This window comes from Harmonia axyridis, chromosome 4, assembly GCF_914767665.1.
Source record: "Harmonia axyridis chromosome 4, icHarAxyr1.1, whole genome shotgun sequence".
Lineage (NCBI taxonomy): Eukaryota > Metazoa > Arthropoda > Insecta > Coleoptera > Coccinellidae > Harmonia > Harmonia axyridis.
Window position 1 is genome coordinate 8,898,697 of NC_059504.1, and position 14,372 is coordinate 8,913,068.

General features: G+C 35.6%; 1 protein-coding gene across 2 annotated transcripts in view; it reads left to right on the forward strand.

Moving 5' to 3' along the window:
* The window catches only part of LOC123677642 (netrin receptor UNC5B), a 296,659-nt gene that overhangs the window by 196,937 nt on the left and 85,350 nt on the right, over positions 1–14,372 (forward strand). For both annotated transcript variants that reach the window (XM_045614289.1, XM_045614290.1), the window contains exon 5: positions 111–389. In XM_045614289.1, the coding sequence (XP_045470245.1) occupies positions 111–389 (279 nt within the window). The remainder of the gene's footprint in view (positions 1–110; positions 390–14,372) is intronic.

Below are 14,372 nucleotides of genomic sequence, written 5' to 3' on the forward strand. Positions count from 1 at the left end.
ATGGCTGTTCAAAAATTGTATGACCAGTTGTTAATACAACATCAGATTGTTCTTGCTATTGCATATGAAATGATAGTCAGCATTGCTTTAATTCGCCTTTTTCTTTTCAGATCTGAAGAAGCAGTTCGACGTGAACCCTGAATCGACTAGGGTGGAAATAGGACACCAGATGGAGCTGAGGTGCGTTGCTCCAATGGGGATGCCACCTCCTAGAATCTATTGGTTAAGGGGTGGTCAACCTCTGCAATCTGATACCACCATGTTGGTATCCAGCGAGGGACAGTTGCTAATAAGTCAAGCTAGACCTCAAGATACCGGAAACTACACATGTGTGGCTGAAAACATTGCAGCCAAGAGGCTTTCCAATCCTGCCCAGATTACAGTTTATGGTGAGTTCAGAAGATTGGACACTTCAACAATGAGATATTTTATTGATTTCCAGTTGGTTAGAATATTTGGTGTGCTAAGGCTCGTTGGAACTACTACTGAAATTGTTCTAATGATTTGTCAATCACTAGCACTGTTGATATTTGATATTATATTATTATCAATAGCCTTAATCTCAATCTCATACCAAAATATAACTGAAATCACTGAAGTTGTGAGATTCTGTTCTTTTCTTTAGTTATATCAAATCGTGATAATGAAATGATTCGATTCGATAAAATTACGTTAAAATGAATTGAATGAATGAATAAGTAATCTGAATGGCAAAAATTAACTGCACCTAATGAACTGTAGGACGTTGAATTCAGTCTCGCTGATTGCATTCTAAGAAACGTAACAACTCCGAAGACACTAACTACGTCTTATATAATCTCTTCATTTACATCCTGTATTAGAATACCTGATTGCATCTTGCCCAAATCGATATTTCACGTCAAGGTGATACTTTTAGCTACAACATCCAAGCAGTTACCATCAGCTACCAGAGTTATCCGCCAGTAAACCTAGTGTCTTTGTATTTACATACAAATCTAATATTTATTCAAAACTTTCAATTACAGGCATGTCGATGCCACATAGATAAAATGTTCATTACCATGTGGAATTCGTTAGTTGGCCAATGTTTAGAACCGGAAGGATTGTTGGACTTCTTCAAGAAGTAATTAGTGAATATCGTGTAGGCCTTTGCGTGCCTTGGGAACCATAATTTACCAGCGACATAAATTCCAATAAGTCCGGACGTAGCATACTGAATAACGCTGGGTTGTGGTTAACTCCATTAGAATGTTATTATTTATAACACTTTAAAGTATTTCTCGGTGGAGACCTGTTGGTCTACCAGCTCCGGTGCTCTTAAAGGGGCTATCTCAGCCTTTATCTAGAAACGTCAGTCATAGCTCAAACTCTTAATAGGGTCGCAACGCAATATGTATTTTGGGTTGTGTGGGTTTTCATTGAATGTAGCTTGGTATGAATCGATTCTGTAGCTTCGTATAGGTTTTGAATTGTACGTATTCTATTGAGAGTTTATTTATTTTTGACGTTTACGGTGGAGAGTGGGTGTTTCGGAAAGTACCTGAAATCGGAAAGATGTATGTGATTTACAAATATGTAATGCCACGATTGGGATAATAATTCAACTATATACGAAAATTTTCTTTTGATGCGAACGTTTTCTTTTCAGGTTGAGTTGATTTAATACATACATATTGTATTGTATGTTATCGTATATTACATAGGTCTAAATAGAAGCTTTAAACATCTGAAATTGGTCAATAAAGATATGAAGTTATCATCTTAATAAATTGCAGCACGTCCAAATTAGTATCAATCTAGGATAATAAACTTATCCCAACAAATATGACAATCAACAAAATAATTATTTCAGACCGCCTTGGTTTCTCGAATTCAGCATTCCGTGATTTTTTGACCATGTTGAAAATCAACCTTTTAACCGTTGTTGTTGATGGAGCAAAGCATGAATGGCACATATCAAAGCATAGCTTTGATGAACAGTATTTTTTCCCATCGAAAAATAGTGTTGGTACTATTGAAAAAAGGGATATATGGCACTGTCGTTCAAATTTTCCAGCATTGCAGATTCATTCTTGTGAGTATTCGATTCTCACCTAAAAGTAAGATATACAATTGGAAGTAAGTTCGGGTAGAAATGAAATTTTTCCTAAGATTCCTTGACTGAGACCTCTCTACGAATATGAGGCGGAAGTATATGTGATAGCACTGGTAACCAATGTAAAGGTGTAGATCTATTAGTTCCACTGATAATTCTCATAGAAACGTTAAGCTGTGCATCAATTTTATGAACATGAGCACTATTGAACCCAATAGAACAAGCCAAAGCTGCCGTAGGTAGTATGCTAGCATCAGCACCCAATGAAGAACCAGCTAATTTTTTAAGGATATTATTCTTCAATTTCAAATTCCTCGACGTAGATTATTGTTTGAAGAAATTATCAGTGATTTGTAAGAAGAAATAGATAGATAGATAGATACTTTCATTTCAAATATTCCCTGAGAATACATAAAGAAGAAATTAAATAGTGTCAATAATACATAACTTAACTATACTCAACTAAACTCAACCTATAACTAAATATTTTACAATCTCCTTTCAAAATAATCATTTAAACCATACACCTCAAAATCTATCAAGAACTTTTTAGTTTTTGATTTGAATTGTCTATAATTCTGTATAGATTTGAAATTTTGGGGCAAATTATTGAAAATCTGTATGCGTACATAAGAAGGGCACTTTTCGGAAATAGTCAACCTGTGCATGGGAACATTGATATTGGCTGTTCTTGTATTGTAGGTGAAATTTGTATTATTCTGAAGAAATTCCGCTTTATTTTTATGAAGATACAGCAAACATTCAAGTAAGTAAAGACCATATACCGTTAATATCATTGAATACGTTTTGAACTGAGCAACCACATGGTGGTGTTCGCTCTTAAGGTGCGAAAATAGCACAACACATAGACGTATGGCGTCAGGACGCCAGTAGCGATTCCACCAAATTCAATTTCCCCGAATGTACACCTACGCTAGGTGTGCACATTCGCGGTAATTCCATCATCGGAGGCTGGAACAGAACACAGAGCATCAGTCGTACAGAGCCTCCTACTCCTGACGCTCAACAATGGTCCTGCAGGCATCGTAGCTTATCGCATCGGGATCCAGTGGAGTGTTATTAGCGCGAAAAGAGCAAAACTGCGCCATGTTTCGTAGCACGGTGTATTATTCCTCACTGTCACGGTATCAGTCTCTCTCCCCGGGCTGAATTTCGCCGCCAATAAATTGAATAACATTGTTATCCACTCTTCTGCGTCAGGAGTTCGCCGTGCTGAGGAATTTCGGCGGACTGGCGTTTCTTATCTAATCGGATATGAAATCAATTTCCGAATGAAGGAGGGTTATTTTCTGTGGGATGAAAAGGATGTGGGGTTGGTCAGACTGATTGGTTGCAGCCAGTGTGTCCAGACATCTGGAGCGGAACGTACAGGAAGACGTATTTTTGCGGTTAGACGTCATGTTATTTTTACGTTTTTGATTTCGTGGTGGAGATTCGGTGTTTTATTTGGCTCTGTTGGTCGTTATTTTAGGAGTTGGCTGGTCGGGTTGTCTTTCGCAGGGATTTTTCGGAACTGTAGACAGATCAATTCATGGACCACCTCAATCTTATTCATCTCAGCTAAGATGATCAATAATTTTCAATTCAAAAACTCTTCAAGATGGAGCGCTTGTTCATCATGGAAATTTAGGTTATTTTTTTTCCAATACTTTACACTGAAATATTAATACTCGTGGAATATTAACTTATACGCAGATAAAACAAATATATTGAATTTCTCAAAGAACTTAAAGTCGGTCCTAGACAATAAAAAATCGATTTGAAAAAAGGTGAAACTTGGTAGGAATAAAACTTACTGTCTTATTCTTCATACTGCAAGGTCACAAATATCTGCTACGCAGCATCTAAATCATGACAAAGCAGCTCAGAGTGATAAACATAGAACATGAACTATCAAATTTGACATGAAGCGCGCGGAAATGAAAACATATCAGTGATACGATATTTCACTCCATTCCCAAGTTTCTCCACAAAGAATGCACTTCTTAGTTCCCATAGTGATTCAACGTTTCATATCAACTCAAAATATATTGAGATGAATAGCTAAATATATCAGAAATTCAGAAAACAAACTTCAAGCGCGCCAAACGACGTGAAACAACCAATGATACTTGGAGAACAAAAGTTGCCAAATATTGGATTTCAGCACTTAGATACAGAAAATAATTAATATTCTGTTATTATAAATCATACAATTAGGAAAAATATTGGATACCAAATATTCGAATTTGCATATTCAATCGGAAATCACTCAAATAAATATAATTCATTCAATATAATATACATTCATAACGATATAGTAAAATTGTGGTTTTGAAAATATATCACAATCCGACAACGTGATCTAACCTTGTTGGGAACATGTGAAAATTGAATATACTCCCTCTATCTGTGTTCATTACTCTATGCAAAGCAGTAATTGCAATAGGCAAATTCTCAAAATTTCTCGGTAATATTCTCGATTCTAACTTCAGATGAGGGGATCATATATTTGCACTGACAGATTACTGTTATTTTGGTTTTTGATTGACTTGACATTCGGAATGTGATATTATTCATGTAATTTTTCTTAGGTATTCGATTCTGCCAATAAATATATATTATTACATGCACTTCGATGTACATATTTCTTGTTAATTTGAACAAATCCTGATTCTTTTGCCATCATAAAAATTATTCCCTATCTACATAATGTTTTTATCACTCAACTCAACACAATTCTGAAAAAATTATTTTAAACTAACGAGTTCAAATCAGTCGAAATTCTGACTTTCTGTTCATCGAGTTTCAAGAATACAATTGAATAAAGAACATCCTCAATATAGAATTCAAACATATGATTTCAACTTGTAAAACTGCACATTTCTTTGTGGTTGTGTAGAGCTGTCCTCAAATAAATTACCGCAGTCCGGAAGGAAGAATTCAAAAGGCAATCGCAGCTAACAGATCGGTCAATGAATCCCGAAAAGCGGTGTGTTTTTGACCATTAAGACATCGATAGCGAGCAAGCGATTCGTTCGCCCCATTAAATTCTAACATAAAAATATTTTCGACTCGCTTGTCCTGCACAAAAACGTACTTGCCCTGCATGCCACAAACACAGCACTGGCCTGCCGGTCTGCCCTGAGAACTTTATCGGAACGCAAGAGCAGGTTCCAGTTAGGAATTTCATTCAGAGTGTGAATTTCGAGAATTCAATTAATCACATCGTTAATGCCACCAGATGGAACCCTAAGAGTTCCATTTTTTTTTTTTTTTTGGTCATGTTGGTACAGATTGTTTTATGAGAACTTGTTTCCCAATTAATCCAATGGAGAGAATAGGCTATTTAACAATCACCTACAAAAGTAGTAGTTTCGAAACTTTGAATAATGGACTTCCGCAGAGTTCGGTTTTGTCTCCCATATTTTTCAATTGATACTTGCATCACTGTTGCCTTATCTGAGAAATTCATTTATTCCAATGATATTGCTCTTGTCTTTCGTCATACTGATTTCGGAATTATTGAACATACTTCAAATGAAGATCTGAAAATTATGGAAAATTACTTTCTTGACTGACGCTTATGCCCTAATCCGAATAAAACAGAAGTTTCCTGTTTTCATTTGAAAAATAAACAAAAATATAGAAATTTGAGAGTAACTTTCAATAATAAATTATACTCTTAAATATCTTGGAGTTAAACTTGATTCTCCTTTGAATTTCAAGGTTCACTTTGACTAGTCGAGGAATGATATCCTTCTAAAATTAGCTAGTTCTCCATGGGGTGCTAATGCAAGCACTCTTCGTACGGCAGCTTTGGCCTTGGTTTTTTCTGCTGCTGAATAATGTTTTGTTCAATAGTGCTCATGTTCATAAAATTGGTGTACAGCTTAACGTTTCTATGAGAATTATCAGTGGAACTATTAGATCTACACCTTTACATTTGTTACCAGTGCTATCACATACTTCCGCCTCATATTCGTAGACAGGTCTCAGTCAAGAGATCTTGGGAAAAATTTCATTTCTACCCGAACTTATTTCCAATTGTATCTTAACTCCCAGATACTAGTACTGCCAGATTAAAGTCATGCAAACCTTAATGGATTAAAACTTTCCTTCAATCTAATGGAAGTGACAAGGAAATTTGGCGTTCGGAATAGAGTTCTTGAACAAAAGTCTTATCGTTGATCCTTCAGAAAAAGTTCTAGGTTTGAATCTTCCCTGGAAAATTTAATGTATTTTAAATCGACTTAGGACTGGTCATGGTCGTTGTAATAGTACGCTCTTCAAATGGCATTCTATTGATAGCCCACTATGTGAATGTGGTGTAGAAGAAACCATTGACCACTTGGTGAATACTTGTCCAATTTATAAATTTCATAGCGGTTTCCAAGCTATCCATTCAGTTTCAGATTTTTTTTAGAATGGGTCGCTAACTTCAAATCAATATAATGGAAACCAACATTTATTACTGCTTTCTGGTCCTTTTCTTTTTTGTTTGCAGATTTAATTATATTATAAAGACTCAAATTATTCAGTGATGTACTTCGAAAGTGGATTTTTTTTATTCGCAGTCAAAGTTGGGACAGATTTCAATTCCTCAAATGTACAAAATCAAATTCGCTTTCCCTCTCAGCGATCATAGCAGCCCAAGCTGTTCAAGAAACGCTTCGTTGACTCGACACGCCAACCTGATCTTGTCGCAGCTTCCGAAACTAATTATTTTTCAAAAATAGAAGTTGCGGTGTTGACTTTAGGGTGAGGTCTCTTGAGGGGACGGTGTCTCAAAGACACACGTCTGTCAAGATTATCGCTCTTCTAGGTGCACACGTTTACGAACTGAGACAAGATCGTAACTTAGTCTATTAATCATTTTATTTTAGAGTCAATTAAACAATTAGACTACTGCTTCTTCTTTTTATTAGGAGTATACTAATGATGGGGGTTTCTCTATTAATCAAGCGTGGATGAGATGAGAAATGATTAACGTCGAATTGATGCTGGACATTAGAGGTTGATTTCGTAATAGTTATTTCTCTAATTCTGTGGTTATTCCGTTCATTCTTCCACATCTTGTAGAACAGAATCGTGCGAGAATATATCAGAAACGAACAGTTTTCATGGTTATATTTTATTATTCTATGTTGGTACTCCGAACTTTCCGCCACGGCTTTATCTGTCAATTCATCAATTTGCCTTGAAGAAATCAGTTCTGCCAACCAACATTTTTTAATGCAAAAATCACTAAATTATACTTATGGAAATATTTCATTAATTTCAATGAAAATGCAATGAATTAGAGAAAATAATGTATAATACTCGTACAGAAGGCTCATTCTACCACTCGTTCATTCCAAAACTCGCCACTTCGTGGCTCGTTTTTGAATTTTGAACTCGTGGAAGAATATCAATGCCTTCTGCACTTGTATTATAATAGTTGGTTTCTCAGAGGAAAGAAAATATAGAGGTGCCTTATAGCATTTGTTGACATCACTATAACGTTTTTGTTTACAAACACTCATAATTTACTACGTTGCCATTCTGAGGAAGAAGTAAACTTTTCTCCGTTCTGTGGCATAGATGTTTTGCGAATATTCTGTAGATTTGGCAACATAGTTCTGTTGTTGTTATTGCACGTGACAACTAGAGGTGCGTTAAGGGTTAACTGTTCATTTTAATTTCACGTTTGTAATCGGCGTTATTTCATACAAGTTTGTGAATTTCAAGTTACATATTGTTAATTTTAATCATGGTAAATACTCGAAAAACATGTATAGTATGTAAAACATCGGAAATGAAAACCTAACCTATCATAGGTAAGTTCACGTTTTGAGTCCATAGGCGTAGAATATATCTCGTCTATGGCGTAGTATTTGTGAGATATCGAAAACTTAATTCAATGCTAACATTTGTAGGTTTCCTTCAAATAGAGAATTTAGCAAAATATGATGGCACGCGTTAAGATTGCAAATGAACAATTTGCCGAAATATGCATATGTTTGTTCCAAACATTTCAGCACCGAAAACTTAATAAGAGGCAGTAAGAGAACCATTGACTACGCCACTGAAATGTTTACCGTCCCTCTAGTTGTCAATTTTGCAGGTTTGTTGTTGTCCTATCTCACTTTATCATCATACTGTTGCAATTGATTACAATACAACGCTATTTACTTCTAAGGGCACCTCTATCTTTTCTTTCCTCTGAGGTTGGTTTCTGAAACTCGTGAGCATGAAGCAGAGTTTTCTTATTGTATATTCTGGAAGGCGTTGGCTTGAGGTTATGGATATGCTGTTTATTTTCCTCACTTCCGAAGTTTTTCTCATTCTGTATAAGTTTAGTAACTTGTCGTTTCAATCAGAAACACATACATTTATTCATGTGTTTTTCATTCACATCGAGATAGATATATCGAAAAGTATTACCACAATGATTCATATGGAATTGGGTCAATATCGCACAATATCGTCGAAATATCGGAGTTCATAGAATATTGGGACAGTGTTTTTGAACTCTTCATTTCCAATATAGTTGCAAATTCGGTATGAATGAGCTATTAGCACAGATATCAAGACAACAATGAGCTATTAGCACATTTTCACATAAGTTTTTCAATTTTTTTCATTGCACTGTCAATGCATAATACTGGTGTTACTCTTTGAATGATTCTCAGAGTAGAAAGAGGTGGAATATATCATTTTCAGTGAGCAAATTTTGTCCCTAACATGAACTATCTAATTTGACATGAAGCGCGCGGAAATGAAAACACATCAGTAATACGATATTTCACTTAATTTGTGAGTTTCTCCACAAAGAATGCACTTCTTATGTCCATTGTGAATCAACGTTTCATTTTAACTTTAAATATATTGAGATGAATACCTAAATATATCAGAAATTCAGAAAACAAGCGCGCCAAAGGATTTGAAACAACGGATGACACTAGGAGAGCAAAAGTTGCCAAACCTTGGATTTCAGCAGGTAGATACAGAAAATAATAAATATTCTGCATACTATGAATTCGACAATAAGGAAAAATATCGGATTCCAAATATTCAAATTGGCATATTCCTTTGTGAATCACTCAAATAAATATATTTCATTCAATATAATATACATTCATAACGTTATAGTAAAATTGTGGATTTGAAAATATATCACAATCCGACAACGTAATCTAACCATATTATAATATTCAAAGCAAAGAATGAAATGTTACCTGAATATTTGAGTGAAAACCTAAAATTTGCTAATGAGATACATAATTATAATACACGACGTCGAGATGATTTTACATAGAAAAAGTTAATAACACATTAATGAATAAATCCACATTTAGCAGGGGATTAGTTATCTTCAATAAACTACCTGAAAAGATCAAATATTGTTATAATTATAGAGAATTCAAAAAATGTTTAATGAGTTATATTTATGAAAAATTTAATTAAGTTAGTGGATTACATTTGTATTGTTTTCAATAGCCGAGTGCTAAATAAAGTTTATTATTATTATATTATTATTTCGTAATAGTTGGTTTGTGGAACTCGTGAACATGAATCAAAGTTTTCTTATTCTTTATACTAGAATGCGTTGGCTTGAGGTTATCGATATGCTGTTTCTTTTCCTCACTTCCGAAGTTTTTCTCATTCTGTATAAGTTTAGTAACTTGTCGTTTTCAATCAGAAACACATACATTTATTCATGTGTTTTTCATTCACATCGAGATAGATATATCGAAAAGTATCACCACAATGATTGATATGGAATTGGGTTAATATCGCACAATATCGTTGAAATATCGAAGTTCATAGAATATTGGGACAGTGTTTTTGAACTCTTCATTTCCAATATAGTTGTAAATTCGGTGTAAATACGCTATTAGCTCATTTTCAGATAAATTTATCAATTTTTTTCATTGGACTATGAATGCATAATACTAATGTCACTCTTTGAATGATTTTAATAATTATTTTGAATTTTAATTTTTGGGTGTTCTTTCAGAACAGATTAGGGATTCATCAAGCCAAGTAGCTTGTCATTTTTACCAACTACTCGACTTCAAAATCAAGCTCATGTAAAATTACATACTTAAGCTTGACATGACTTGATTTTAGAGATTTAATTCTTGACTTGATATCAAGCTCTACGCCTTGAGCTTGATATGCACGCGTCGCACGGCATATATTTCTGCAATCTCGTGCGCGCTTAGACTAAATAAGGGAATTCCTCGAGCGCCGAGAGACTGAAGCATTCGCCAGTGTGACTTTATTAGTTAGTTTTCTCACATTCCTGTGAAATCTATTTGTAGATTTTGGTAGTTTCAGAAATATCTTTCCAAATTGGGCCAAAATGACCCAGGATTTTTTATCAACGCCAGTATCTTCAGCTCCTGTTGAAAGACAATAGTCCAGAGCTGCTCTTACAGTTACAAAAACCCGCAATAGGTTAGGCAACAAATCTATAAGATGCCTTATGTGTCTTAGATCCTGTATGGAAAATTAAGAAATCAAACAAAGCCTGGAGGTTTCTCAATATTGAGAAACTTTATTTTTCATTATTTTCCGTTATGTTATGATTTATAGTGATTCAATTTATGTTTCTATTTGAAAAAAGTTGGTATTCATAATTCATGAAGAGGGCAAGAAGAATAGGGCTAATGTCGTTTATGAACTGGTTTGATACACTTGCAAGTAACGATTTTCTGATTCCCCACTTTCAAAAACTGAAACTGAGCAAATTTCAAGGCGAAATCACAGACCAACAAGACAAATCACTTCGCCGTTAGTAGACATCTAGGCCTTCTTTCCTTCCAACCAAGACAACTATTAAAGTCTTTTTCTATAAGATTCAAAAGAAATGTAAATTGTCTGAGTTGATATAACACTTGACACTTATGCTAGCTAGTTCTATTCCTTTAACATACCACAAAGCAGGAACGAAATGATATACATAAAATCATCCATAATTATTCTAATACCCATATCAATTTTAATAATAATATTACTTCGAACTCCAGATCTACAGTTTATATGGAACTTTAACTGCTATTGTTCGCAAAAATTTAACCTGCTATCTAATTGGAGCACCCTAGAATCATTCATATACACAAGTAAACTCAACTCAAGGTCACAAAAACCTCTGCACCGATTCCCTTCGTAAATACGTAGAGAGAAACATCTTCCAGTAATCTGCTGTTCAATTATAGCAAAAAATAACCCCAAACCAACCCGCTCGAAGATCTCTCCTCGACACGAGATCCACAGCTTCATTGATCCAAACCCCGATCTTCAACCCAACACCGCTCCTTGGGTCGATCACGAGCTGTTCGTGTTAAAAACTCCAACAACAAAAAAAAACCGAACCTGACCAATATCTCAGCCAAACTGAGTTGTTTGCGGACGCTTCAGCGAGATGCGGTCACGAATCTAAAACCCCTTCTCGATTTTGTCCGGCAACACATCGTCGTTCATGCTGTTTCAGTCTGTTTTCGCACGCTCCAAGCTACGAAATCTTGCGGGGCATACAACTCATTGGATGTTTTATGTTTATGGCAGCCGGTCGTGCTTTATGGAATGTCATGCTGGCCGGTAGGATGTAATCCGAGATGACCGCAGAAAACATCCAGGTTCATTCAGGAGCACGCGATCGAGAATGCCATTGATGCATGTCAGAAATATTTACGTAAGAAGGCTTTGAAGCCGAAGCTAGAAGATGGTGTTGTTGCAGGAGAGTAAGGACAAATGAATATATAAGAAGCTGCAGATTGGATTCGAGGAAGAAAGCATGATGAAATTATGAGACAAAGGACCATGTGGTGAAATAATGCACTGTATATGGGAATTAAATTATTTATTTATCTTCCTAGTGCAATCAAGATCATTAAAGATGTCAAAGTCAATGTCAATGTCGAAAAGCCCTATCTCAATTTATATTGAAATGTGAACCTTATTCTTTGTATGAATTCAAGGTGTTCTGTGATACATTATAATCATAATGATTTTAGGCAATAATGTGCCAATATGACTTGTTTCCATTCTATTGTCTGTATGCCAATAATTCTGGAAAAAACAATATTATTATTATTATTATTGTTCTGTCAACGTTTATCCTTTATATTATCTCCATAAAAGGGACCTAACTTAGCAGAAATGTTAAACTATTAGGTGTACAACTTTGCTTTCGCAGTTTTGCAATAGATGGCTGTAAGTGTAAGTCGAAATAAATAGATCGTAGATGTCATACAATAAGCTTAGGCATTTGTAAATATAACGCCATCGAAATAAAAGTCCATTTGTGTCTGCATCCTGCATCATAAAGTTATTCTCGATTGAACATGTCAGCTTACGAGCCAAATTCTCGTCATTTGCGAGAGGTTTCATTTTCCCCTTCAATATGAATAAATCTGTGACTCAGGGTCATCGAATCCTCTCAAATACCTATGGTGAGGCCGCTATTAGTGAAGAACGTGCCGAGAGTGGTTTCAACGCTTCAAGAAATGTGATCTTGACGTCGAAGACCAGTATGGCGGTGGAAGAGAGAAGATTTTCAAAGATAAAGAATTGGAGGCATTACTTGATCAAGACTCGTGTCAAACGCAACAAGAATTGGCAGGATCTTTGGGGGTAACTCAACGAACCATTTCACAACGCCTGAAAATCATGAGAATGATTTGGAAACAAGGAAATTGGGTGCAGTACGAGTTGAAGCCGAGATATGTTGAACGGCGTTTGTTTGCTTGTGAACAGTTGCTTGCAAGGCAAAGACGGAAGGGATTTCTGCATCGCATTGTGACTGGAGACGAAAAATGAGTTCATTACGGTAATCCCAAGCACAGAAAATCGTAGGGATATACCAGCCATGCTTCCACGTCGACAGCCAAACCGAATATTCACGGTTCCAAGGACATTCTCAGTATTTGGTGGGACCAGCTCGGCGTAGTGTATTATGAATTGTTAAAAGCGACAATCACAGGCGATCGTTATTAAACGCAATCAATGCGTTTGAGCCGATCATTGAAAGAAAAACGGTCGCACTACAACATGAGAGACATGATAAAGTGATTAATGCTCGACCCTATGTTGCGAAAGTGTTCAAAACAAACTTGGAAACGTTGAAATGGGAAGTCCTACCCCACCCGCTGTATTCTCCAGACGTTGCTACCTCGGACTATCACTTGTTTCGGACAGTGGCACACGGCCTGGCTGGACAGCACTTGCGGTCTTATGAAGAATAAAAAAGATGGGTGAAAGTAGTGTCCATCGATGGACAATACCTTGACTCATAAATGTATAACCTGTTTTTTCTATAAAGCCTCGAATTTCTGAAAAAAACGTCAGAAGCAAAGTTGTGCGCCTCGAATTTCCTTTCACCTCAACAACAACAAAACTAGTAGCAACAGAAAATTGCATCTCAGTCTCTACAAAAACGTCGTATTCATACTCTTTATATTATTCAACGTTTTTCAGGAGAAAAAATCACATTACACTGTTTGTTTTAAAATATACATGACTTGACTCATCAGTATCCCCTATATAAACAGTGAACAGAAGACCTTTATGATAAGGATGAAAAAGTGAAATAAGAAATAAAGAAGGAATGAGAAAAGTGTTCACTGCTAACTCCTAAAAGTTAGATTTTTGAACAGTATCACAGGGGCGTAGCAGAATGGATATACAAAAATCAAACACTTGTTTGTTCAATTGAATTTTATTCTAATTTAAATATAAATTTCTACACATGAACTATTTCTTCTCTACGTTACGTCTACCATGAAAACAAAAACATTTACATCTCGCTGAATGTTCATGCCGGTACAATCTGTCCAAATCTTGAACAGCTGAAAAAGATGAATGAAAGAATTTGTTATTTTTCGTCGTCATGAGGGTGTAAACAAACAGTCCAAATTGTCGAGAGCAGGTGTGGATTGAATCTTGATGATAAAAAATGGCCGTTTCACGTGCTGTACCCTTCGAATCGGCTCACAGTGCGGTCCTAAATTCATAAATAACTTCTGACAGCCCTCCTTGCAGTATATGCGGAAATGGCGGGACAGGTGGTACACAAGAATGAACGACTAACACAGAAACCAAGCTCGAGGATATATCGATTTAGCGAGAATTATTTCTCACTCGGTGTGTACCACACTTGGGTGGTGAAATTCTGACAAAACAAGTATTATTGAAATAAAGAGTAATAGACAATTAATTTCTATGAATCTGTTATTGATGTTATGGTATTGAAGTACTTATATTAGGAAAAAAATATGAATGAGTAATGTAGTTTTTATTTTTATGA